At 48.3% G+C, this 26,438-nt stretch overlaps 2 protein-coding genes across 10 annotated transcripts in view; one reads left to right on the top strand and one right to left on the bottom strand.

The window, feature by feature from the left end:
- The first annotated feature begins 10,553 nt into the window (after window positions 1–10,553).
- Window positions 10,554–21,074, top strand: SLAMF8 (SLAM family member 8). Of its 9 annotated transcripts, none has more exons than XM_063604409.1 (6): window positions 10,554–10,767; window positions 13,692–14,018; window positions 16,702–17,007; window positions 17,088–17,195; window positions 18,157–18,221; window positions 20,911–21,074. In XM_063604409.1, exons 1-5 carry the CDS (start codon window positions 10,728–10,730, stop codon window positions 18,180–18,182), a joined length of 807 nt encoding a protein of 268 aa, XP_063460479.1. In that variant the 5' UTR covers window positions 10,554–10,727; the 3' UTR covers window positions 18,183–18,221; window positions 20,911–21,074. The 9 variants fall into 9 exon arrangements, with proteins under 9 accessions (XP_063460479.1, XP_034794221.1, XP_063460483.1 ...); XM_034938330.2 differs by having other exon boundaries at window positions 18,154–18,221; XM_063604413.1 differs by lacking the exon at window positions 20,911–21,074 and adding an exon at window positions 19,010–19,134.
- The window catches only part of VSIG8 (V-set and immunoglobulin domain containing 8), a 24,640-nt gene continuing 16,505 nt past the window's right edge, over window positions 18,304–26,438 (bottom strand). The window contains exons 7-8 of the mRNA XM_063604401.1: window positions 21,742–21,852; window positions 18,304–19,981 (exon numbers count right to left, since the gene is read on the bottom strand). Of these exons, the coding sequence (XP_063460471.1) occupies window positions 21,816–21,852 (37 nt within the window). The 3' untranslated portion in view covers window positions 18,304–19,981; window positions 21,742–21,815. The remainder of the gene's footprint in view (window positions 19,982–21,741; window positions 21,853–26,438) is intronic.

Here is a 26,438-nt window from a genome sequence, read left to right as displayed (position 1 = left end):
GATGCTGGTACAAACAAGCTACAGTGCTGCTAGTCATATACAAATATAGCACATACAATTATGTACAGTACACTATACTTGATAATGATAATAAACAACTATGTTACTGGTTTATGTATTTACTATAACTTTTTCTTTTTGAGACGGAGTTTTGCTCTGTCGCCCAGTCTGGAGTGCAATGGCACAATCTCGGCTCACTGTAACTGCCTCCCGAGTTCAAGAGATTCCTTTGCTTCAGTGTCCTGAGTAGCTGGGACTACAGGCGTGCACCACCACGCCCGGCTAATTTTTGTATTTATTAGTAGAGTTGGGGTTTCACCATGTTGGCCAGACTGGTCTCGAACTTCTGACCTCAAGTGATCCACCCGCCTCGGCCTCCCAAAGTGCTGGGATTACAGGTGTGAGCCACCGCACCCAGCCCTGTATTTACTGTAACTTTTAATTGTTATTTTGGAATATATTCCTTCTACTTATTTTTTTTAAGTTAACTATAAAACAGCCTCAAGCAGGTCCTTCAGGAAGTATCCAGAAGGAGGCCTTGTTATGATAGGAGATGACAGCTCCATGTGTGTTATTGCCTCTGAAGACTTTCCAGTGGGACAAGATGAGGTGGTGGAAGACAGTGATATTGATTATCCTGACCCTGTGTAGACCTAGGCTAATGTGTGTGTTTATTTATGTCTTAGTTTTTAACAAAAAAGTTTAAAAAGTAAAAAAATAATAATAATTTTAAAAATAGAAAAAAGCTTATATAAAAATATTTTGTATAGTTATACAATGTGTTTGTTTCAAGCTAAGGTTTATTACAGAAGTCAAAAAGTTTTAAAAACCTAAAACGTTTATAAAGTAAAAATGTTACACTGAGCTAAGTTTCATTTATCACTGAAGAATTTCTTTTTCTTTTTTTTTTTTTTTGAGACAGAGTCTCACTCTGTCATCCAGGCTGGAGTGCAATGGTATGATCTCAGGTCACTGCAATCTTTGCCTCCTGGGTTCAAGCGATTCTCCTGCCTCAGCCTCCCGAGTAGCTGGGATTACAGGCATGCACCACCACACCTGGCTAATTTTTGTATATTTAGTAGAGATGGGGTTTCGCCATGTTGGCCAGGCTGGTCTCGAACCCCAGACCTCAACTGATCCGCCCTCCTCAGCCTCCCAAAAGTACTAGGATTACAGCCATGAGCCACTGCGCCCGACCTGAAGAAAATACTTTCATGAATTTAGTGTAATCTAAGCATACAGTGTTGATAAAGCCTGCAGTAGTGTACAATAATATCCTAGGCCTTCACATTCACTCACCACTCACTCACTGACTCACCCAGAGCAACCCCAGCCCTGCAAGCTCCATTCACAGTAAATGTCCTATACAGGTATATTTTTTTCATCTTTATATTGTTTTTTACTGCATTTTACCTTTTCTGCGTTTAGATATGTTAACTACAAAAATACCATTGTGTCATAGCTGCCTACTATATTAAGGTATGTAGCCTAGGAGCGGTAGGCTATACCAAAAAAAGAAAATGAAAAAAAAAGAAAAGAAATGAAAAGAATAGGCTATACCATGTAACCTAGGTGTGTGATAGGCTGTACCATCTGGCTTCATGTAAGTACGCACTATGATGTTTGTACAGTGATGAAATTTCCTGACAACGCATTTCTCAGAATGCGTCCCTGTCATTAAGTGACTCATGCGTGACTTTGTATGTGTGTGTGTGCCCGTGTGCTTCTATTATGGTCCTCAGTCCCTTTGAATATGCTTACCTTGACCCTGAAAAGAAAGAGCATCTGCTGCCCTTTCAGAGCACTTGGCAAGTCAGAAATGCTTCCAGATGTATTTGCATGCACTTATTTTAAAAAGAAAAAAAAAAAAAAAAGGCTGGGCGCGGTGGCTCACGCCTGTAATCCCAGCAGTTTGGGAGGCCGAGGAGGGCGGATCACAAGGTCAGGAGATCGAGACCATCCTGGCTAACACTGTGAAACCCTGTCTCTACTAAAAATACAAAAATTAGCCGGGCTTGGTGACGGGCACCTGTAGTCCCAGCTACTCAGAGGCTGAGGCAGGAGAATGGCGTGAACCCAGGAGGCGGAGCTTTCAGTGAGCCGAGATCACACCACTGCACTCCAGCCTGGGCGACAGGGCGAGACTCCGTCTCAAAAGAAAAAAAAAAAAAAGAGAAAGAAAGAAAAAAAGAAAGCCAAGTACATTTTCTCACATTGTAATTTTGCCTTACTGTCTGTTATTTCTCATTGCTGGCCCCTTTCTCAGTCAAAATGCCAATTGGTGGAGAGGGAAAAGAAATGAATGAAAGCGTCACTGTTGTCAAGTGGTTATGCCAGCAGGAACCAGGTTTACCCCGAAACATTGTTCTCTCAGAGGAATAGGAAAACATTTTGAATCTCTCTCTATTTTGTTCTTAAAGGTTGGTTCTTGGGATATTGACGACTACTGTCTGAGAGGTGCTGTGGGGAGATTTTCAGAATTGTGTGGTCTTTGAGGGGGGTGTTTTTTTAAGACAACATTGACCACTGATCACTGTCCACATGATCATTGTAAAATTGCAATGCCGCATGCTAGTTGGTTACATAAGACATAATTCCAGTGATTGAAGGTGGTTACACTGTATGGTGGTGTGTTCAAGATGGCACTGGCATCTTTGAGCAGAGCCTGGCTATGCAGCATCATTTGAGTTTTTTAAACACCCTAGAGGTCTGGTTGTTGTTGCTGTTGTCCTTTCCCATGGAAGTCACAAGAGAAGTTACAGTCCAGGTGAACCTGGAGTTTATAGGTTGGTTTTGTTTCTGTTTTATATATATATATATATATATTTTTTTTTTTAACATTTACCTGTAGTGCTACAGCTGTTGAAACTATCGCCTGCATGCTATTTCTAGTGAGTGCTAAATACAGTATGGTCCAATGACAATAACAGCCCATGGTACTGCCAGGACTGTCCATGAGCTTATCAGTGAAAGCCCCCATGTGGGTGGAAGAAACCTGTCATTTCCTTCTTACATGTGTTTGAAATACTAACTGAATAATTTGTTGTTCTTAGGAAAAAATGATACGATAGTAAAAAATTTTTTTAATTAAGGGTTTTATATAATGGATATGCCCCACCTCTCAAACTAAAAAAAGAAAAGAAAGAGCATCACTCCACATCCCAGAGGGCTAAGCCCAGGGCAGCTCTGAATGCATTTCCAGCTTCCAAGCTGCTGGTAAGCCCATGAGTGACCGCAGGGCTGAGGAGCCTCTCAGAGGTTCAGCAAGACCAAGGTCAGCCAGAAAAGCGCCTGGCCCAGACAATGTCATAGAATCCTTGACACCAGAGCCAGAGCCCCACAGGCACTGAGAGCTCTGCCTTTCCACACAGCCCTATTCCTGTTCAAATTTCTTCCAGTTTACCAAAGACAGAACTGAGGCTTACCCAAAGCCCTTGTTTGTGGAGTACATCAGAAAACTCGGTTACCTCTTACTTGTTTAAACAGATATATGATTGTAGCATCTAGTTTTTTTGTTAATAGAGGTCTATCAATTGGTTTCATATTGTTCATCAATATCAACGATTTGCAGTACCTGATAGTTTGATTTCGTTTGTTCAAAGAGTCCATACTCCTTGATGACTAAGGGTCGTCAATAAAGGATTGGTTATACTTGTTCCTATGAGGCCCTGGCTCCAGCTTCATAGGTCCCTGCTCTGGAAGCAGAGAAAGTAAGGTTCAGCTTACAGATACTGGAGTGCATCAGACCCCACCCACCTGGCTGACGAAGGAGACATTAGTGCTACCAGGGATCTCCTGGCACCATGGGGCTGAAGGCATCTAGCATCTCCCCTGGACCAGCTGTGTTGACATCACCTTGGAGCTTGTTAGAAAAAACTCAACTCCAGACCTGCTGAATCAGAACCTGCATCTCAATAACATCTCCAGGCAATGTGTATACCCATTAAAGTTTAAAGTTTAAAAAGCACTGGTCTACCTACAAGATACAAACTTCATCGGAGTACATCCAACCCCTCCCCATCCTCATCTTTCTCTTCCTCATCCTCCTCTTCATCTCTCTCATAGATGTCCAGTCCATGTCCAGAATACCCCAGGGCCCCTCCCATTTGTCAATAATAGAGACCCCCCTGGGAGGACTGAGAAGCACAAGCCAGGTAATCTGGAAGCTCAACGTTCTCACTGGTCACTCAGGGTGTACCAGCAGAACCCAAGGCCTTGCCACTCCCTCTATAAAATAATGCCCCCTTGTAAAAAGTGAAAACATAGACAAGACAGCTCATGAAGGAAAACTGATGATGGAGACTTGGGAGGAACCAGCCCTTCCAGATGTCCCCATAGTCCACCTCCTTCTTGAGTTTTCCTATCTTTCCCCCTCCCTGCCCCACACCAGTGATACTCAATGCGTGGTCCACAGCTTCGTGCCAGCCTGTGAATTGATTTTTACTAGTCCGTGACAAGTTAAGTAGAAAAATTGAAGCAAGAATTTAGAAACTTTTAGCGCAATCTGACAAAGTAATTTTATGTTTGTTTAATACAATCATAAAAATCAAGGCTTGTATTTTATATGTCTTCTTAATTTCATTTTTCTAGTAGTTTTATTCTATTGTCTCTACAAAAGTATAGGCCTGCAATGAATTGGAAATTAAAAAGAAAAACAGGTCCTTCAAGACAGATAGGTGAGAAGTCGTATCCTACACACAGACACACACACACACACACACACACACACACACTATTGGCCTGGCCTCTCAGGCACTTTTCTCTCTGCCTAGAACACCTCTTCTCTCCACCCAGCTCTATTTGCACGGCTGAAAACATCCTTTTCCCTTTGTTTAGAAAAGAATGAGCCGGGATTTTTCCAAATGACCAATTACTAAGAAAATTGAAGAAAAATAAAATCTCAAAAAATAACATAAAGTAGAGATTTCAAAGGAGGCCCTGCCCTTCAGCCCAGATTCACTGGTTTCCCTGATGTCAGCCCATGGAGTCCCAAAGCCCCATTTCCAGTCCTCAGTTGTCACAGCAGGAACCTGCTTCTGCTCTGCAGGACACTGGTGGGCTGCGGCCATCTCCAAGAAAGAATGGGGACTTCCACCGTTCTCCAGAGACAGACCCTGCAGACACTGAGGAGAGGTTCCTGGGGAGACCAGAGAGCTGCTTCCCTACTTCCCCTTTTCCATGGCCCTCTTGGCCTGCCACAGGCACTGGCCACACTAGCCACAGGACTCCCCGCCAGCAGCCTCCTCACAGTCTCAAGGCTCTGCCCTGTGAAACATTGCTTCTCGATTCAAGTCAAAGCTAAATGCAAACACTTATTCAGCCAGAGTGACTTGTCTGTGCCTCCTCTTAAGGACCTGGGTTCTATGGGGTCACATTACCTACAGGGTAAAGAGAGAGAAAAGAACTCTAGCTGGGGAGAGTGGAGAGGCAACCTGGAGCTGCTCCTTAAGGGAGAGAGCAGGAAAGAAGCCTCCATCTGGGAGGGAGCCTTGTGGCTGCCCTCTGGTGGCGCTCTCAGGTATTTGAGGTCTTGCGCTTGCTTAGACTGTGATCTGACCCATTCACCGGACATCTTCAGTGTAAGATATGATTAGACACCGGTCCTTGTTTTGTATGTGAATACACAATCTAGATACAAGCAGTAACATTGAAACGTGGCCCTTCTCTAAACCTGGAAGGTTGAACACATTGGGATTTCTTTCAATTCCAGGTTTGTTCTTTTAGATTTGGCTAAGAAGTAAGGCTTTATTTAAATAAGCATCCATCCACCAAATAGCTCTGTGTCCGTCATCTTCATATCGACCGTGATAACAGTGACTACTGACAGAGTATACAAGATGAGAAAGACCCAGGCTTTTCCCTCCAGTACTGGGATCTTTTGTGTCCGGCCACCTGTTCACATCTCCCTCTGCACTGCTGAACAGGCTACAGTTGGCAGGACCTGCAGCTGACAGCACGTCTGCTCCTTCAGCATTCATCACTTGCTGTGCCTTTGCTCAGGGGGGCCCTTCTCTCAGGTTCTTTGGAAGAAGAACCCAGGTTGTACTTATTCTGGAATTCTTTCCCATATGGGGCACAGATTCATATTGTGACTGAACCTCTCAGGAGTATCATGATTACTGGGACCATCAGCTTGAGTTCTTAACCCCATGAGGCTTACACATGCTTGATGCTCTTTAGTGTTTGTTGGATGCGTTGGTGCGCACAAGATGGGAACCAGGTGTTCGATGAGTGAGTGAATGCCTGCATGAGCTTCCAGTTTCCCCCTCTCTACCTCAGGAGAGCGCAGTGTGGTTTTGTCTCTGTTTTATGCAGGCTTCCTTCAAATCTCAGGGAATGTGTGTCTTTGCCTCAAAAGCAGACCAACCTAAACCAAAGACCCCTTCCATCCAGACTCCTGCAGGCTGTTCCATCCCACTCACTTTCTCTTCTCTTTTCTCTCCTCGGTTTCTCCCTCTCCAGCTGTGTGCAACATGCCTCTAGTTCATCCAAGACTCCACTCCCTCTACTTATCCCCAGCAGCGCCAGGACCAGGGTGAGACTAGAGAGGCACCTCAGGCACAAAAGTTAAGGGGGCACTCAGGCTCACAGCGGTGCCAGTGTCATCTCATGAGAAGTAAGGCCATTTCGCATCCATTTCCCATCTGCAGAGGCTAAGCAACAGTGGGCGTTTCTAAGAAGTGACAGAGACAGGCTCCTTCCAGGGTCTTCTCCCTCTAGGCCAGTCTTCCTGCCATGTCATGGCACTGCTGCCTAAGCTGACTAGCCAGGGAGGGGTGCACACCGGCTTCCCTGCCCCAGGCAGCCTCTTGGTCTGTGGCTCCTCGTGGCCTGGTGCCTGCTGACAGATTAAATGAAAGCAGACACAAAGACAGGGCTTAGGTGGGGTCCTACCTTCCCCTTTCAGTCCCCATCCCACACCACGCCCTCAAAGCAGTGCCCAGAGGCCTCCCCACTCCCTAGTAACACCTTCCTCTTTGGCTCCCACCTTTGGCTCCCGAAAAGCCTGCTGAATGCCCGCTCCTTCCTGCCGGCTGATTTGCCTCTGCCTCCTTTCCTGCCTGGCTCCCCTTCTCTCCCAGCTCCTCAGGCACCCCACCTTTCTTTCCCTTCTCCATCTCTCCTCCTGGGAGAAGTGTGGCCCCATTCTGCCCCCAGGCACAAAGCTTCACCCAAATTCCACCCCATCCTGGATCTCCACACCGAGCGGCTCAGGGTTAATGGTCGAGTTCAGGAAGCTTATGTGGCCTTGGTCAACACCTGCTCCCTCACCCCCAGCCCGAAGTGAAGGTGGGCTAATGGTGGGTGCAGGCTGTTCCACATGGCAGATGGAGCTACTATGCCTGCCTCGGCGACCAACGCAGCAGATGCAGCCGAGAAGGGCCCCAGGGAGTGGAGTCGCAGCACCGGCTGCCAGCTGCTCTCTTAATTAAGGAATGTGGGGAGTGGCCCCTTTGAACTCACCAGCTAATTTACTCCTGTGCACTCCCCTCTGTGGCTGGGTAATTAATATGGTGTGAACCAGTGATTAGCAAGTAGAGAGAACCTGCCTGCCGCAGACTTAACCCTTCCCTGCATCTGGGAAGAATCGCTGCCTTCTTAGTTCATCTTTCTCCAGTGGTCACATGGGCAGAGAGTTTTTCCCTTTGGGGAGGTGGGATATTTTTCAGTCTTCACTCAACCTCCTCCTACCCCCTTTCTCAGCTTCCCCAAAACTCCCCTCAAGGAAAAGGGCTTCGGGTGGGGGAAGGGCTGCAATTCATTCCTTTGCTTGGATGGACCACTGTGGGTGACCAACTCTGCGGAGTGGGAATGTAACTGCCCACTGTCTTCTCCAGAGGAATTCGGGACCTGGCTCCACGTTGACCCCATACCTGCATCCCACAGCTCTCCCAGTCCTAGGCTTTGACATTTCAGAATCATTCACTTCAATCCAACAGATGCGTGGAGGGCTTTGCCTCATCGAAAGCCTGTCCTTGGCAATATACAGGGTGCAGAAATGAAGGAGATCCCTCCCCTCATGGAGCTCCCAGTCTGGGAGCAGAGAGTCAGAACAGGGGACTGCCCAGCCTGAAACATGCCTTTATCTGATTTACCCAGGTTTCCCCACTTCCCTCTCCGTGGCCATTTAGTAGCAATAGTTAGTATTTGAGTGCTAACTGCACCCGGCCCCAGGTTAAACCTTCACATGTGTTCATTGGCAATACTAAGAGGTAGGTATTGTTATTGATCCCCATTTCACAGATGAAGATACTGAAGCACAGGGAAGTTACTTGGCTCAAGGTTTCACAGCCAAGATTTGAACTCAAGAAGTCTGAATCATGCTTGAGTTCTGAACTCCTACCCTCATCTGATTGTATTCTTAAGTCTCACCTCAAACACCACCCCCTCCACAGAGCCCTCCCCAGACCTCCACCTGCCCTGGCAGGGTCAAAGGTGTCCTCTGGCTCTCATAGCCTCCAGGGCACACATCTGACATTGTTCTTGCTACACTGGTTATAATTATTGGTTTATATATCCCATCTTCTGTGAACTCCTTAAGGTCAGGGGCTAAGCCTTTCATCTCTGTGTCCCTAGGTCCTGGCACCTAAGTAGATGCTCAATAAATGCCTGATGAATGAATGACGGAATTGGCAATGGAGTCGTAAATGAGTTCCCTCCCTTGCCCTCTCCACCCCCATGACAGGCAGCTTCCCAGTTCTGCCCTTTTCTCGGTACTCTAGACATTTCCTTCATATGCAGTCCCTTCTCCTTCTCACAGGACCATCACAACAGACAACAGCTGTTGTTCAGTTTCCCTGGCCCCTTTGTTCTCTCCAACCTGCCCTGCCTGCTGTCCTCCCACTGCTACTTAAAACATGCAACAGCCCCTCTCTTCAAGCAGCGCTTCCGGAGCGGTCCCCCAGTCCACCAGCCACAGACTCACGCTGAGTGGGGTGCTTGTTACAACCACAGATTCCTGGGCCCTAGCTCACCCTGATGGCATCTCTGAGAATCCAAGTGCTGAACACAGTTGAGAGCTACTAGTCTCCAGAAGAACTTAACCCAGTTTTCAAGGCCTCCACAATCTGCCCCCAACCTCCTTTTCCATTCTTCCCACCCAACCCTAAAGGACTCCTGTCTGCTGTCCCTTGTCCTCTGTGGAGCCTACTTGGTATTTTCCCATAGCCACATCCCTGCACGCTCTGCTCTCCCCTCCTGCCCAGAGCCCACTCCCAACCTCTGGCTCTCTCCTCTCCTCATATTATCTAAACCATGCCCATCTTCAAGGCACAGCTCAAATTCCACCTTCTCAAGAAGCGTCCCCTGCCCAGATCCGCGAAGCCCTCTTTCCCACCCACTTCTGAGGGCTGACTACCTGTTTGCACAAAGTGGTGTCTGTCTGCAGATAACACTTCACTTTCCTTGGTGTACCTATCTCTACATTTTGGTTGTGAGTACCTGGAGGGCAAAAACCTTATCCCAAAATCCTCCTGCTCACCACCCACCCCCACCCCATCCTATATGCCTAGTTCATGGCTGAGTCCAAAGCTCAGTGTCCAGTTTGATTGACAGGCGAGAGGCTGTGCAGGACCAGATACGATGAGCCACACTCCAGACTAGCAGGAATTTTCCTCAGGGGCAACACATCCTCTAAAAACCTTCACTGGCAAGAAACCAAGAAACTTGAAGTGAGAAGAGAAACAGGATGAGGAGGGGATAACTGTGGCAAAATAGACCACACTTCAAAGGCTGAGTTTCAAGTTCCAGCTCTGCCTCTCTGTGAGCTCTGCAAGGGGCCTAACCTCACTCTGGTTTTCACATTTTCCCATTTCTAACCAGGTAACAAGACGATCCTCTCAGAGGAGAGTTGCAAGGCTTACATAAAGCCAGATGTGTAGCCATGTCTAGAATGTACTCACTCACTTAACAAATACTCATGAAACATCTGTAATGTGCCAAGCACTGAGGGCAACACAGAAGGGAACAAAAGACTGGCTAAACAGTCTGTGAAAACCAGAAAACTGTCATCAACAACACAGCAAGAGTAAAGAGGGAGGTGTGGGCATGCACAGGGCACAAGGAGAGGGCCTCACACCTGCCTGTGGTCAGGAAGCCTGGAAGGATGTCCTCGCCGACTGCACAGCCATGTTCTGTTTGCAAGGATAGAGGGAGCAGCATGCCTAGTCGGGGTGGTGGGGAAAGTACAACACAGGGAAGTGTGAAATCAGTAGTTCTGAGAAGGAGGCCTTCTGGCTTGGGATGGCTGGAGGGCAGAATGACTGTGGGCGACCAGCCTGGAGAAGAAGGCCTGACTCAGGAAGGCCTGCATGCAGAGCAGAGTTAGTCCTCATCCTCAGGTCCACGGGAGGCCACAGAAGCATTTTAAGCTAGAATGAGGAGGACAGATAGTAGTGAGGCAGGCTGAGATGCAGGAAGGCCAGCGAGATCCAGCAAGGAGGATGTGGCTTGTGTGGGGGCTGTTGTCGCCACGTGTTAGCCAACCATGTGCATGTGAAAGAGGCTGACTTACAAGAATCTGCTCCTGTAAGCCCAGAGAGGCCCAGGGACAACTTCCACTTTATTCTGGATGTTTTCACTTTTGGGACATCCTGTTCTGAGTCAAGATTCCTCCTTCTGAACATGGGACTTTCCAGAAGGACCACAGCTCCTCCTGTGCATCCACTCGGCCTGCGAGGTTCTGGATTTTGGTTGTCGAGGGAGTTTGCCTGCCTCTCCAGAGAAAGATGGTCATGAGGCCCCTGTGGAGTCTGCTTCTCTGGGAAGGTAAGTGGGGCAGGCAGATAGCCTGTCCTCGGAGAGCTGAAGGCCCCTCCCCAGCTGCCTATGCCAGACGTCTGGGCAGGGCTCCCTCCACCTGGGTGAGAACCCAGAAGCTGAGGGTGGGTAGGAAAGACTAGAACAAGCTCTTGGGCAACATTTTAAGCTAGGCAGATACAAAGAGATGCAGGGTCCTGGGAGGGAGGAGGTGGCAGCTTGAGGGGTATTCTTATCTGTGAGACATGAGCTGTTTTGTGGCCCAGGGCAGTAAAAACGGAGCCAGTGGGTGATACTGCTGGTTTGGAGAGAAAGTCGGCTGTGAGAATGGTGAGGACCCGGCAGTGTTAGCACGCAGAAACTCTACAGAGTTAGAGGAGAGTAGCAGAGGGCAGGGCAGAGCAGGGTTCCCCACAATCAGCAGAGTGTGTTTTCAACAGCCTGTGGGGGAGCTGAGGTCCCTCCCTACAGGCCTTTATAAGGGGAGGCAAGTACTAAGTAGGGATGAGAGAGGCTAAATATGGCCCACGTGGACTTAGGGGTGGCCGACGGTGGTGTGATGTTGGGATGGCTGATACAAGGGGTCTCCTCCACACCGGGCGATCCCTCTATCCATCTGATGCCTGAGTTCCCTTCCTTGGTCAACAAGCAGCCAACATGACATGGGTCAGCACTGCCGGGCCATGGATGAGGGTTTATGGGGTGCAGCAAAGATTAAGATGACATTGTTTACATCAGAGGCTCATAGGGACTTTGGGTTGCTTTGTTTCATCTCCTTGCCTGAGTTCCTGGCCCTGAGAGCTCCAAAGCCTGCAGATTTCTTCAATATTTCTAAACATGTACGGGAAATCACACCTTAACCTCAAAAAAGGCCTTGGTCTGTTTGGTGAGACAAAAATAATTTGCCTTTTTTTTTTTTTTTTGAGACGGAGTCTTGCTCTGTCGCCCAGGCTGGAATGCAATGACGCATCTCAGCTCACTGTAACCTCTGCCTCCTGGGTTCAAGCGATTCTCCTGTCTCAGCCTCCTGAGTAGCTGGGATTACAGGTCCCTGCCACTAAACCCGGCTAATGTTTGTATTTTTAGTAGAGACAGGGTTTCATCATGTTGACCAGGCTGGTCTCAAACTCCTGACCTCAAGTGATCCGCCCTCCTCAGCCTCCCAAAGTGCTGGAATTACAGGCATGAGCCACCACACCCAGCCCAAAAATAATTTTTCAAATGGCCCTTAATGATCAAAGATCTGTGTGACTGACCTGGTACAGACCCCTTATTTTTCGGTGGTACTGAAGCCTGGGGCAGGGTGATGTGTGGAAGGGCACACAGCTGATCTGTGGCAGCACCAGGAGGAGCAGGTAGAAGCTAGGTCTTGGCTGACATCCAGTGCAATTCTCTTTGTATGTTACATTCCTGCTCTGCATTAACACTGAAGTCATCTCCAGTGTGAGAGGAGGTTGTTAGGCCTGGAGGACAGTGAGGTGGAGGAGGGACTGGAATTATGATGGCCGACTGAGCAACCATCCAGATCATGTCTCATTGACCAAAACTTCATCACCTCTTATTCTTCCCTACACCCTGTGCCAGTGACAGGCATAGGGTCAGTCCTCAGCAGGGTAGGTCATTTATTCAATACCATTTACTAGGCTTCTCCCACAGTCTGTTCTTAAACAGTGGTGGGCACTGGAAGCAAACGATGGGGAGAAAGAGCTCACGGTCTAGTGGGAGATGCTGACTCATAAACAGGCAATAATAATAGAGGGATAAGGGTAGTCAGCATGGTGACCCCAGGCCACTGTGAGAACACAAGAGAGAATATGTAACCTCTCTTGGTTACATTACCTATGAGGGATAGGGGAGGTCGGAGGAGGCAGTGATGCTACAAGAGTGGGCAGAAATTAGTCAGCAAAGGAGTCAGGGGGGCACTTCAAGGAGAAGTGTCTCCCATACACGTCTGACTCAAATATAGTCCCCCAAAACAGCATCTTGCTTTCTCACCCCCTGTCTGTTTCTCCTCCTGTTCTGGATCACAGAGAATAACATCCAGTGGATCCCAAGGACCTGGGAGCCATCCTCGACTCATTTTTCTCCTTCACTCCCCAGAGCTAATCTATTACCAAATCCTACTGATTACACACCATCTTCGTGTTTCTCAATTCCTCCCACTTCTTCCCATCCCAGTTGCTCCCTTCCTCAATTCAAGTTGCCATCACTTCTCCACTGGACTAACATGAACAGCCTAAGTCCTGCCCACCTCCAGTGCATTCTCCACATCCCTGCTGGAGTGATCTTTCTAACCATGCATCTAATCCTGTTACGCTCCTGCTTAAAACCTACCTGAGACCCCCCATTGCTCTACAGATAAAGCCCAAACTCCAGTATTGCTTTCAGGTCTCTGCATGATCTGACTCCTACCAACTCTGCAGTGTAATTTCCTACTCCTCACACAGAGAACTACTCTCAGTTCCCCTGGGCACCAACTCTCCCCCTCCAGGCCTTTGTCAGTACTGTGCCCTCTGCCGGTGACACTTCCCTATCCTGCTCCAGGCCGCCCTCGGCTTGGCCTGGCTGATTCCCATTCCTCTTCAAGGCTCAGCTTAACAATTTGTTTTCTGAGCCCATCAAGGCTGGGTGAGATCCCCTGTCACCCTACCTGTGTTCTCCCAGGGCATCTCATTTTTCCCTTCATGGTATTTAACAGAATTCATTTTTATTGATTTCTTGAATGTCTGGCTTCCTCTGTAAGCTCCGTGAATGCAGAGACGGGTTATTTTCCATATGTTTTATCCCTGGTACCTAGCACAGTGCAACCTCAACTTGAGTGGAGGGAATGTCAGTGGAGGGGCCCCAATTCACCCTATAGCAGCTCAGATGCATGCAAAAGAAGGATGAGGAGTGTGGGGCAGGCAGAGTGACCAGGGGCTCTGTTCTTTCAGCCCTACTTCCCATTACAGTTACTGGTGCCCAAGTGCTGAGCAAAGTCGGGGGCTCGGTGCTGCTGGTGGCAGCGCGTCCCCCTGGCTTCCAAGTCCGTGAGGCTATCTGGCGATCTCTCTGGCCTTCAGAAGAGCTCCTGGCCACGTTTTTCCGAGGCTCCCTGGAGACTCTGTACCACTCCCGCTTCCTGGGCCGAGCCCAGCTACACAGCAACCTCAGCCTGGAGCTTGGGCCACTGGAGTCTGGAGACAGCGGCAACTTCTCCGTGTTGATGGTGGACACAAGGGGCCAGCCCTGGACCCAGACCCTCCAGCTCAAGGTGTACGGTGAGTGTGTCTGACACTGGCTGCCTGGCCCTCTTCCCCCACAAAGCACCAGACGAGCATCCTGAGTCATAGCAGCCAGGGAGAGCTGGGTTCCAGAAAGCTCTGGTCTCTGACCATGTTGCTGACTCAGGGAACAGCTGCTCCCTGGCAATCACGTCTAAGAAAATTCCTCCTGGCTGCAGCAGCCAGGCTTTTCCATTTCACAGTGCTTGCCTGAACTCTAGCTCAGTCTTTTCTTGGCTCAGTGGCCTTGGACACAATGCTTAGCCTCCCTGGCCTTCACCTTTCTCCTTTGTAAATGGGCATTGTAATATTACCATGTAGAGTACCCACAGGATGAAATGCAGTGGCATTTGCAGTGGCATCCAGGACAGAGACTGGCCTGTGCTTCCTCAGTTCTAAAGGATCATCATAGACTATAAGATGTGCCACTAGTCTATGTAGTCTATGTAGTCTATGTAGACTATGTGCCATTAGTCTAAAGGAAAAAAAATGATGTACCATACTAAACTATGACATAATGGGTTTATTTAAAAATTAAATTATAATGAAACTGTAATTAAAAGTATAGAATTTACACATTTCTTAAAAGGGCTTCTTAGAGAGATCTTAACTATATATGATTCATGGGTTCTCTCAGTCATTCATCATTGCAAAACAAACCATCCCAAAACTTACTGACTGAAAACAACAACGATGTTTACTTCTCATAATTCCGTGGGTTGGCGGGCCCAGCTGGGTGCGACTTCTGCTTCACATGGGTCTGCAGAGCCATTCGCGCAGCTACATGCAGCACCTCGGTTGGCTGCATGCACTGGGGGCTGCATGGACCTTGTTTCCCAACAACTCCACCTCCACCTCCACCACAGCCACCTCCACCACCTTCATCATTTGTCTTCTGGTCAAGAAAGAGTGGCTTTCAGCTCTCATTTTTCTACCTAATGGGTTAGAAAAGAGGCATGGGTGACCCTAAATCACTGTTTCAGTAAAACCTTAGAAATTTAGATAGAGTGGAAGAGAGGGGAGTCCAGATTTAAGAATGGAAAGCAGAGGTAGCAGCTGGGAAGAGGGTAGCCATGAGGGAGATAAAGGTTGTAAGCAAATTGGGGAGATGTCTTGAATCCCCCCGAGACAGCTAACTGGCTGTCCTTGGGCGAGCCACTCAGGGTGCCGATGCAATTGCAAGGTGCCTTTCTGGATGCACACAGCCCTGAGCCTTGTCTTGGCAAGCAGAGTGCTGGCTGGATTTCAGCACCCCCCACCCCCTGCCACCTGTTACCCTGTGACCCCCTTAGCCCAATGTCCTTGTGTAGTGAATAACCTACCCCACCATACAGGCAGCCCTGGAGCCCCTCCTCTGATCTGAGTCTCAGCTGCCGCACATGTGAAATGAGGACATTGAATGTGATAATACATGCAGCACCCACACCACTAAGCTCTAAAATGCCTTGTTCTCAGCAGCTGAATTACAGATTTTAAGGAAATTGCTGTTTTATTGCTTCCAAATACATAGCGTGATTAGAACTAATTGCACGAAGCTGCCAAGCAGCCGTCCTTAGGAGTTCTGCTTTGACAATAGATAAGAACGATTTGAATTAGCAGATCAGTTACTAGAAATGTCAATGGGTGTTTCTACTGTGCTTGATCGTGTTTGGAAGCAGCTTGTCCTCTTAAGTGATGTAAATATCCCCCCTGTAATCTTTGTTTATACTATTAGTGTGCCCAGCAAATCATTTCTCTTTCATATCACAAATCCCACCAGACTGAACTGGCATTAACGAGGTTTTTCTCTGCTTGACTTTGGAATGCTGTCAGAGACTGAGCCCTCCTGTTGTCACCAGAATGCTCTCCCACTGGCCTCATTTCCACTGAGACTCAAGATTTACTCATCAACCTGTATAGAAAGGGGAATCCATGGCCTAGGACACCAGGATATCAGTTTGTTCAGTGACCAGATATCGAGCATCCACTATTTGCCAGCACTACAGAGCCAAGTTTACTAAGCTAACAAGACAGAGCCCCCACCTCTGGGCCCCTCCTTCACAGCATTTTGCACCCTCATAATTATTTAATTAATTATTCATAATCATTTTGTATTTGTCTTTCTCACCAAACTGTAAGCTCCAGAAGGCTAGGAATGTGTTTGTTTTCTTGCCTGACTTAATAAATGCTTGTCATCTCTTGTTGACTGACTGACATATTGTGAGAGAAATACTACAAAAAGAGATAGAGTGCTTGGAGAGCTCAGAGCCATGCCTGGGAAGGCTTCACAGTCAAGGCATTAAGCAATGTGTTCAAGCTGGGCCTTGAAGGATGGGTAGAAGTTTTCTAGGAGGACAAGAAGGGAAAGGCATCTGTGTGCGCAGATGAATTATGTGAAAGCATGAAAGATATTCAAGAGCATGACATGTTTGGGAAAACTGCAAATTAATTAGGATAAGCAGGGAGAAGCAGCAGGAGGTACAGCTGGAGAGATGGGCATGAATCATTTCCTGAAAGGTTTTGAATATCAAGCTAAGGAATTCAGCTTCTGTCCTGTGGGCAGTGGAAAGCCAGACAAGATTTTGGAACAAGAGAAGCCTAGCCAGAGGTGGCATCTAACCCTGGGTAGATCCCAGAGCCAGAGATGTGGGCCCTGCCCAGCATCCCTGAGACCCATACCAGCTGTACTTTTCTTTCCCAGATGCAGTGCCCAGGCCCGTGGTACAAGTGTTCATTGCTGTAGAAAGGGATGCTCAGCCCTCCAAGACCTGCCAGGTTTTCTTGTCCTGTTGGGCCCCCAACATCAGCGAAATAACCTATAGCTGGCGACGGGAGACAACCATGGACTTTGGTATGGAACCACACAGCCTCTTCACAGACGGACAGGTGCTGAGCATTTCCCTGGGACCAGGAGACAGAGATGTGGCCTATTCCTGCATTGTCTCCAACCCTGTCAGCTGGGACTTGGCCACAGTCACGCCCTGGGATAGCTGTCATCATGAGGCAGGTATGCTAAGGGCCAGCAGTCAATGGTTGAGGGCTTATGAAGCATCAAGTCCACCTCTAACCCCACCCCTCCATGTTCAGCACCAGGGAAGGCCTCCTATAAAGATGTGCTGCTGGTGGTGGTGCCTGTCTCGCTGCTCCTGATGCTGGTTACTCTCTTCTCTGCCTGGCACTGGTGCCCCTGCTCAGGTAGGAGTCCTGCAGGTGCAGGAGGTAGGTGGAGGAGGTGGAGTTCCTGGGGAGGAGGGGGTCTTGGACCTCCTCCTATTTAGGCTTCAGATGGTCTGCCCCTTCCTACCTCTCCCACCTCATCTCTTGGCCTTCTCTAGTTCATATCTTGGTTTACAACCAGACTCAACTACTTGAAGTTTCTTATGTGGTTCTCCAAATGAACTGTTCTCTCACATCCATCTGCAGACCTTTGTACATTGTATTCCCTCTGCCTGGAACACACTTTCCATGATTTCCCACCCAGCCTCCCCCCTTCATGTGGCTATCTCATACTCAGTCTTCAAGGTGTGCTTGCTCCAGAAAGCCTTCCCTGATCGCCCCAATACTCAGGCTGATTAACGTCCTTTCTTCAATCTCCATTGCTTACCCCAATCAGAGAACTACTTACATTTACTTCCCCACTGAATTCTGAGCCCTTAAAAGGAGGATGCTGGGTCAACACTGGGCATGTCAGTGGTTCCCAGAACACGACTGTTCCTGAAACATAGCTAGTATCGACAAACATTGTTGAGTGGGAGTCTAAATGACTCCCAACCCCTTCTTGCCTGAGATTTCTACAAAATGGCTCCCTAAGATAAGCTACTCCCTGGCCAGTGGCTGATAGGGTTGCCTCCTTGAGAAGAGGAAGGAAGGGGAAACTCTGAGATCAGACCAGGTTCTAAGCTCTACATACAGCTCAGTCCCTTCCTCTGCCGCAGGATGTCCTGCCCCTGAAAGAACTACCCGACTGACCAGGGCTCCGTGGTCATTTCCATGCCAGGCTGTCGGAGCTGGCTTGTCCCAAGGTGGAGAAAGGGAGTCAGCAAGGAGGAGGCACTGAGCCCTCATTATGGTGGGTGTGTCCCAGAAGGCAGGGTCTGGGTCCAGCCTCTAAGCATGGGGACAGGCAGTGCTGATTCCTGTTCATTCTCTCCAGCAGAGAGAAGGGCAAGAGGGATCAGCTGAGACTGCACTCCACCTGAAGGCCCCATCTGCTGTGGGAGGGTATGGCCCTGGCCCCTGGCCCCTGGCCCCTGCCCCAAGAGTCCCCAGGATTTGTGATAAGAAAGTGGAAGCCAGGAAAAGAGCAGGGAAAGAATAGCTTTATTGAGATATAATTCACATAGCATACAATTCACCTATTTAAAGTATACAATTCAATGCCTTTTAGTGTATTCGCAGAGTTGTGCATCCACCTCCACAACCAATTTTAAAAGATTTCCATTACCTCCCCCAAAACCCCATAATCCCTTAGCCATCACCTCCCAAATCCCCCATTCCTCCCACAGCACTAGTCTGCTTTCTGCCTCTATGCTTTTGTCTTTCCTGGACATTTCACATAAATAGAACTATACACTATGTGGCCCTTTGGCCAGGCTTTTTTCACTTAGCGTCATGTCCTCAAGGCTCATAAAATAGCATCTTTGGCCACTGAGAAGGGACCCAACAACCTGGGATAGTAGAAAGCTCCACGCAGGGAGTCCAGAAGCTGGTTCTGGCTCTGCCTCATGGCTTCTGTCCAGTGATTTAACTGGGTCCACCACAGTCCTAACTTTCCATACCTTCTACAATTAAGTGTATGGCATAGTTGCAGGCCAAGGTTAGATACTAGGAAGAATTTCCTATTCTTGAAGAGCCTCCCTTTCCAGGGTGTTGGAAGACCAGGAGAAATGTTCCTTTCCCTAAGGTGACCTTGGGCTAACACACTGAGGATTCAGAGGCCTGCGGGCAGGCCAAGGATTCCAAGACTCTAAACACTGGAGGGGTAACTTTCTTTCTGATGTCCTTACCAGGGAAAAAGAAAAAGGATGTCCGTGCTGACAGAGTGGGTCCAGAGACAGAGAACCCCCTTGTGCAGGATCTGCCATAAAGGACAATATGAACTGATGCCTGGACTATCAGTAACCCCACTGCACAGGCACACGATGCTCTGGGACATAACTGGTGCCTGGAAATCACCATGGTCCTCATATCTCCCATGGGAATCCTGTCCTGCCTCGAAGGAGCAGCCTGGGCAGCCATCACACCACGAGGACAGGAAGCACCAGCACGTTTCACACCTCCCCCTTCCCTCTCCCGTCTTCTAATATCCTGGCTCTTCTCTGGGCAAGATGAGCCAAGCAGAACATTCCATCCAGGACACTGGAAGTTCTCCAGGATCCAGATCCATGGGGACATTAATAGTCCAAGGCATTCCCTCCCCCACCACTATTCATAAAGTATTAACCAACTGGCACCAAGGAATTGCCTCCAGCCTGAGTCCTAGGCTCTAAAAGATATTACATATTTGAACTAATAGAGGAACTCTGAGTCACCCATGCCAGCATCAGCTTCAGCCCCACACCCTGCAGTTTGAGATCTGATGCTTCCTGAGGGCCAAGGCATTGCTGTAAGAAAAGGTCTAGAAATAGGTGAAAGTGAGAGGTGGGGGACAGGGGTTTCTCTTTCTGGCCTAAGGACTTTCAGGTAATCAGAGTTCATGGGCCCTCAAAGGTAAATTGCAGTTGTAGACACCGAGGATGGTTGACAACCCATGGTTGAGATGGGCACCATTTTGCAGGAAACACCATATTAATAGACATCCTCACCATCTCCATCCGCTCTCACGCCTCCTGCAGGATCTGGGAGTGAGGGTGGAGAGTCTTTCCTCACGCTCCAGCACAGTGGCCAGGAAAAGAAATACTGAATTTGCCCCAGCCAACAGGACATTCTTGCACAACTTCAAGAAAAGCAGCTCAGCTCAGGATGAGTCTTCCTGCCTGAAACTGAGAGAGTGAAGAACCATAAAACGCTATGCAGAAGGAACATTATGGAGAGAAAGGGTACTGAGGCACTCTAGAATCTGCCACATTCATTTTCAAATGCAAATGCAGAAGACTTACCTTAGTTCAAGGGGAGGGGACAAAGACCCCACAGCCCAACAGCAGGACTGTAGAGGTCACTCTGACTCCATCAAACTTTTTATTGTGGCCATCTTAGGAAAATACATTCTGCCCCTGAATGATTCTGTCTAGAAAAGCTCTGGAGTATTGATCACTACTGGAAAAACACTTAAGGAGCTAAACTTACCTTCGGGGATTATTAGCTGATAAGGTTCACAGTTTCTCTCACCCAGGTGTAACTGGATTTTTTCTGGGGCCTCAATCCAGTCTTGATAACAGCGAGGAAAGAGGTATTGAAGAAACAGGGGTGGGTTTGAAGTACTATTTTCCCAGGGTGGCTTCAATCTCCCCACCTAGGATGTCAGCCCTGTCCAAGGACCTTCCCTCTTCTCCCCAGTTCCTGGGCAATCACTTCACCTTGGACAAAGGATCAGCACAGCTGGCCTCCAGATCCACATCACCACTCTTCCACTCGATTGTTCCCAGATCCTCCCTGCCTGGCCTGCTCAGAGGTTCCCTGTTGGTAACCTGGCTTTATCAAATTCTCATCCCTTTCCCACACCCACTTCTCTCCTATCACCTTCCCCCAAGATTACCTGAACAGGGTCCATGGCCACTCAACCTGTCAGCTTGCACCATCCCCACCTGCCACCTACAGTCAGGCCACATGCCTGGTCACTGAATCATGCAAAACTGGCCTCAGTCCCTAAAAATGATGTGGAAAGGAAAGCCCAGGATCTGACAATGAGCCCTGGTGGGTTTGTGGGGAAAAAATACACAGCACTCCCCACCTTTCTTTTGTTCATCTCCAGGGCCCCACCTCAGATCAAAGCAGCTCTGGATGAGATGGGACCTGCAGCTCTCCCTCCACAAGGTGACTCTTAGCAACCTCATTTCGACAGTGTTTGTAGTGTGGTGCACCAGGGCCTTGTTGAACAGATCCACACTGCTCTAATAAAGTTCCCATCCTTAATGACTCACTTGTCAACTAGTGGACTAATTAACCCTCCACCAAAAAAACACAAAGTGCTTCCATGAGACCAATTTTGGGCTAATAAGCATTGAGACTGGTGCTTTATAAGTCACACCACAACAAATATTGATTGAGGGCACTGCATGTGCTGAGTACATTTCTTGGCACTTGGGAATCAGTAGTCAAGCAAAACCCTTGCCTTTGAGAGTTTATGGTCTGGATAATATAAATAAACAAGTAAGCATATGTCAGATGTTGTTAGTTTCTGTTAAAGATAAGGCAGAGTAAAGGGCTAGAGAAAAATCTGTTGGGGAGACAGGGTCTGTCTTAGATAAAGCAATCAGATGACACCCTCAATGGGGTGACATTTGAACAGAGGCCCAGTGAAGTGGAGGAGTGAGCATGCAGTGGCAGAGTGTTCCAGACAAAGAGACCAGAAAATGCAACGGCCCTAAAATGGCAGCATGGTTGGTGTTTGCAAAGAAGAGAGTGGAGGCCAGAGGGGCTGGACCCAAACAAGGGAGAGAGAGGGGAAGGACAAGAGTACAGAGAGATGGCCTGGGGCCACATCATATGGGACTTCGTCGGCATGCCCCTTTGTTGGAGTTACAATGACAGAAAGAACCCCTCGAGAGTCCAGATATCAGACTCCTCCCAGAACACCCTCTACCTCATTGCTCCAGGATGCTTGTGGTCAGGTCAGAGCCCTCTCCAGGTCTTCTTTTGCTTTTCCTCGTTTTCACTTTATTTTCCTTGAGCAATAGTTTTTGCATCTGTTCTCCTGTACAAAAGACAAATACAAAAGCTGCTGGGGCAAAGGGCTCATGAAACATGATATCAGAGAGAATAGGAAAGGGAAATAGCAAAAGAAAAGGGTTAGAGAGGACATTTTTCTCATCAATGGAGACATGAACATTCAGTGCCTCATTTTTTAAAAAACTGCTGCATGAGCTGAGATTGTGCCACTCTACTTCAGCCCGGGCAATGGAGCGAGACTCCGTCTCAATTAAAAAAAAAAAAAAAACTGCTGCAAACATTAATGACACCTGTAGCAAATCTTTCTTCCATGTGTATTAAGAACTAGCACCTGTTCAGTTAATCACTCTTGGTTACTTACTGATCTTCAGAGGAAGCATCATCTCCTTTCAGATTTGGCTTCATGGCTACCTGCATCTGTTCTGCATGCAGCCTGAAGGAAGGGCCTCTAAAATGACAAAAAATAACTATCCCTAGATCTAGGAAAAGTTGTAGTGGCTGCCTCCCCTTGGGCTGTGCCTTAGTCAACATTATCTGCCAGGAGGGGCAGGCTGAGCACATGGGTAAGTAGTGGGGAGACTCCCACAGCATGACTAGTCCAGGTCCAGGTCTCGAAGCCACACTTTCAGGAAGACACTGAAAAACTGGAGTGTCTGGAAGAGAATGACCAGAATGGTGAAAAGTCTAAAAACCTTACCATATGAGAAATGATTACAGAAACTGGTTATGTTGGGCCTAGAACAAAACACTCGCAGGAGCATAGGTTCTCAAATATTTGAAGGGTTATCACATAAGCCCAGATCGTGTAACTGGGGCCAATGGAGCCTATCACTAAAAGGCAGATATTGACTCATATGAATAATAGGATCTTAAAGCTGGAAGGAAATCTGTGGTTACTCAGTTCAAGTTTTTTTATTTCTCATGTGGAAACTGAAATCCAAAGAGAATGTTACTCCTCTGAAATTACATAATTAGTGGCACAGTGAGAATTACCTTTAGATTATCTAAATCAGTCCAGTCCCTTCTACTGCACCACACTACCAAGGAAGAATGTTCTGACAAATGGAAAAATCCAAATATGAAGTAAACTGTTTCAATGAATCTGCTTAAGCAGAAACCATCTCAGAGCAATACTTTAGAAGATTTAAAAATAATAGCAAAACACTTATATCAGTCAGGGTTCTTTGGAGGCAAGCAACAGAAACCAACTCTGGTTTTAACTAAAGTAAAAGAGGAAATGTATTAGAAAGATATGAGTAACTCAGAGAACCAAGGAAAATGTTGACGGAGCCTCAGAAAAGACAAAGCCAGGTAGCCTTGAGGATGCAGGCCTCAGGGCCTCCGAAAATAGTTCTGTTCTGTTTTCTCTTCCCCAGTTGCTCACTGAAGATTCAACTCCCCACCAACAGAGCCTGATTGGCCTATTTGAGGCCAAGGGCCCTCCTCTTTGATGGGGTGGGGAGGAGCTGTAGAACATCTTGTCAGAAGCATTAACTGGGTTAACAAAATAAAGTACAAAACAAAGTTTGAACAGGTATCTGTAGAACAGGAAATGCACCCATCCGTTCATTCAGTAAGCACTTACTATGCACCTACTATGTGTCAGCACCAACTGGGATACAGGAATTACTAAATAGTAGCATCACAAGCCCCGCCCTCAAAGAGCTCACAGACTGGCAAGAAAGCAGTGTGTCAACAAAGGATTCCAGTGAGTTCACAGGCACACAGCCCCTAGCATGAGCTCAAAGGCACCTCCTGGCCTGTAAGACCTCGGTCCCCAAAGACAGCCAGTCAGGTCCCCACGGGAAATGGTAAAAGGAGAAAGCATTGCCTGGGAATAAAACTTCAGCTGGCAGGAACTGAAGACAGCATGGTATGGTGGTGTCCTGGGGCTGGCTTTCCCACAGCAGCATCACACTTTTGTTTAACTGTGTTCCCTGAACACCAGGACATCTCATGCTGGTAGCTTGTCTTCAGGTTTCCCTTGAGATGGTACAGAAAAGGGAGAGTCACTCACAAGGGCTAGGGGCTGGTTCCATCCTCCTGGTGGTGGTTAGGGTGGTCCTGGCTGGGACGCCTGGACTGAGATGCTGATACTGTCTTTTCTGCAGCCCACCCTGTTGGTCTTCAAGCCTGTACCCACTGGCTGGACCTGCTTAGATTCCTTAGGAGTCTTCCAAAGTCAGGTAAAGCCATTTAAACTCTGTCTAACCAGAGAGAAAATGAAGAGGTCTGAGCTCTGTCTGCTGGCTGACCCATTCAACCATATGCCCACCTGCAGTTAACCACTCAACCATACGCCCACCTTCATTTGGCTTCACTGCAGGAGCTCAGAGCTCCAGCATACTCACTGCAGTCCTGCTCCCAGACCAGGGAGCCACTACCCCTGCTCCCACCCCCCAGCAAAGCAGACACAACCAGTTGGTAGCCTGGACCTCTCTCTTCCCTGCTCAGAAATACCCTGGGATCCCTCCTGCCCCTCAGAAAATCCCTAACAATCCACAGACACCCAGGGTGCTGGATGCCTCCTGAGCACTGAGCACAGATCCCCACACGCAGGTATGCCTCCGCATAAGGACATGAGAGAGGCAGATGGCAGAAGGACTGACCACAGGCCTGGCCACTCCCAGCAGAAGGACAAGAAGTGCAGGGGAAGGCCTGAGCCTCTTGGCTTACCTGTTGTCCTGAGGCCTGGGCAGTCAGGAGAAGGTAGAGCTCTTAGCCATGCATTCACCTGAGGGAAGCCTATACCAGAGGCCAGAGTCACCAGCCAGAGCCTCAGCCAGCTCCAGCCAGCTGCTAATGGAGCATTTATTCTTCTGGAGGCTGCGTCTAGAAAGGACAAGCCTAACAGGATGCCTGTCGGTCTATTCCCTACCTGATTACCCCAGGAAGCCACGAGCACAGACAATATCACCCCTACACCAAGGCAATAAGGCTGCTGCTCTGGTCTGTACTACAGAAAGGCAGCTCTGGCTCTCCTCCATAGGCAAGGAGACAACGGTGCATTCACCTGTAGCTCCCTCTCCCCCTTTTAGATCACACTTCAGAAATACAGATGGGAATTCTGAAGATGGACTAAAATGCCTACCTGTACCCTGGGTCTAAAGGTAGCTGAGGGGCAGTTTATGGACAAGGTGTGGAGGAAGCCCAGGATATGCACAGCTGTGGGCACAAGGCTCTTCACAGTGTGGGCTGGAGCTGCAGGTGAGAAGAGAAAGGATCTGATTTAAGGCCTGGGCAAGGGAGCCAGTTCTTCCTATGCTGGGAGTTCTGGTATGAAACCCCAAAGAGTCCAAGATTTCTGAATCCAAACCTGGCCATCCAGGTCATTGTGAAGGTATATTTGTCAAGCTAGGAGAATAGAACATATTTTACGTAATAATGTGTTAGCTCAACTTATAATTACAAATGTTATGGGTGGGCCTCAATATGGGGACCCCTCCCCCTGGACTTTTTCCATCATAATTCCCTCCCACCCCCTGAAACTGACACCTCCCCCATGACTAAGAGCAAACCCCCAGCTCTCGCTGCAGCTCAGAAGGAGCACAGCAGTGTGGATCTGGAGTCACACTCAGGACAGCGGGCTCTGATTTCCTGGAGAACTGATTCACGGGTCCACAGCACTCATTCTCTCAGCACGTCTTTAGTGAGTACCCACTCCATGCCAGACACACTAGGAATAGAGCTGTGGGCATGACAGGCGAGTCTCCGCATTCATGAATCTTGCAGACTTGTCAGGCAGAGACAGACACTGTACAAGTGTACACAAATGTTTAATTAAAACTGTGCTAATCTCTATAGAAGAAAATAGCTGAAAACCAAGAGCCAGAATAACAAGGGATCAAAATATAGCTGGCAGGAGTACAGAGGGAAGGGCCTCCCTGAGGAAGGAGAGTCAAGCTGAGGCCAGTGGGGAGAGGAGGAGTCAGCAAAGCAGAGTGGAGGAGCTGCCATGCTGGGAATGAGCATCCATGAAAGCCCTTCCAGAAAGATCTCTGCCTGTGTAAGCATCTGAGGGAAGGTCCCCAGGGCCAGAGGGCAATGAGCAGAAGGGACTCTGGGAGGAGAGGACGGCAGAGGTCAGATCATGCAGGGTCTGATAGGACATGGAGAAATTTAAAAGTTAATTATAAATGTAAAAGCAGACCACTGAAGAGCTTTAAGACAGGAAATGACATGATCAGACTCACATTTTAAAAGATCACGCTGGCAGCTGCGTGGAGAATGGATTGAAGGTGCCGAGAGTGAAGGCAGGAAAATGAAGTTATTGCAGGAATCCTAGGAAAAAACCATCATAGCTTGGAATGAAGGTGGGGAGAGAGAGGGAGAGAAGTGGATGGCTTCAGTGCATATTTAGGAGCTAGAAGAGAATAGACAAGACTTAGTATCCTTGGTTGAGGGAGGGGTCAAGGATGACACTGAGGTCTCTGACATGAGTAACCAGGCAGATGGAAGTACCATTTACCAAACCTGGAAACACAGAAAGAGTTAGTTTTGGATGGGCATGGTGGCTCACACCTGTAACCCCAGCACTTTGGGAGGCCGAGGCAGGTGGACAACCTGAGGTCAGGAGTTCAAGACCAGCCTGACCAACCTGGAGAAACCCCA

The sequence above is a fragment of the Pan paniscus genome, chromosome 1 (genome assembly GCF_029289425.2).
Source record: "Pan paniscus chromosome 1, NHGRI_mPanPan1-v2.0_pri, whole genome shotgun sequence".
Taxonomy (NCBI): domain Eukaryota; kingdom Metazoa; phylum Chordata; class Mammalia; order Primates; family Hominidae; genus Pan; species Pan paniscus.
The sequence above is the reverse complement of the archived record's forward strand: the minus strand, read 5'-3'. Positions and strand labels throughout refer to the sequence as shown.

What these genes read in the sequence shown, in the direction of transcription:
- SLAMF8 (XM_034938327.1), top strand. Translation starts at nt 10,728, where the DNA reads ATGGTCATGAGGCCCCTGTGGAGTCTGCTTCTCTGGGAAG. An exon ending in GAGTCTGCTTCTCTGGGAAG is followed by an intron (nt 10,768 to 13,691) that starts GTAAGTGGGGCA and finishes CTGTTCTTTCAG; the next exon opens with CCCTACTTCCCATTACAGTT. An exon ending in GCACTGGTGCCCCTGCTCAG is followed by an intron (nt 17,196 to 20,910) that starts GTAGGAGTCCTG and finishes GTTCATCTCCAG; the next exon opens with GGCCCCACCTCAGATCAAAG.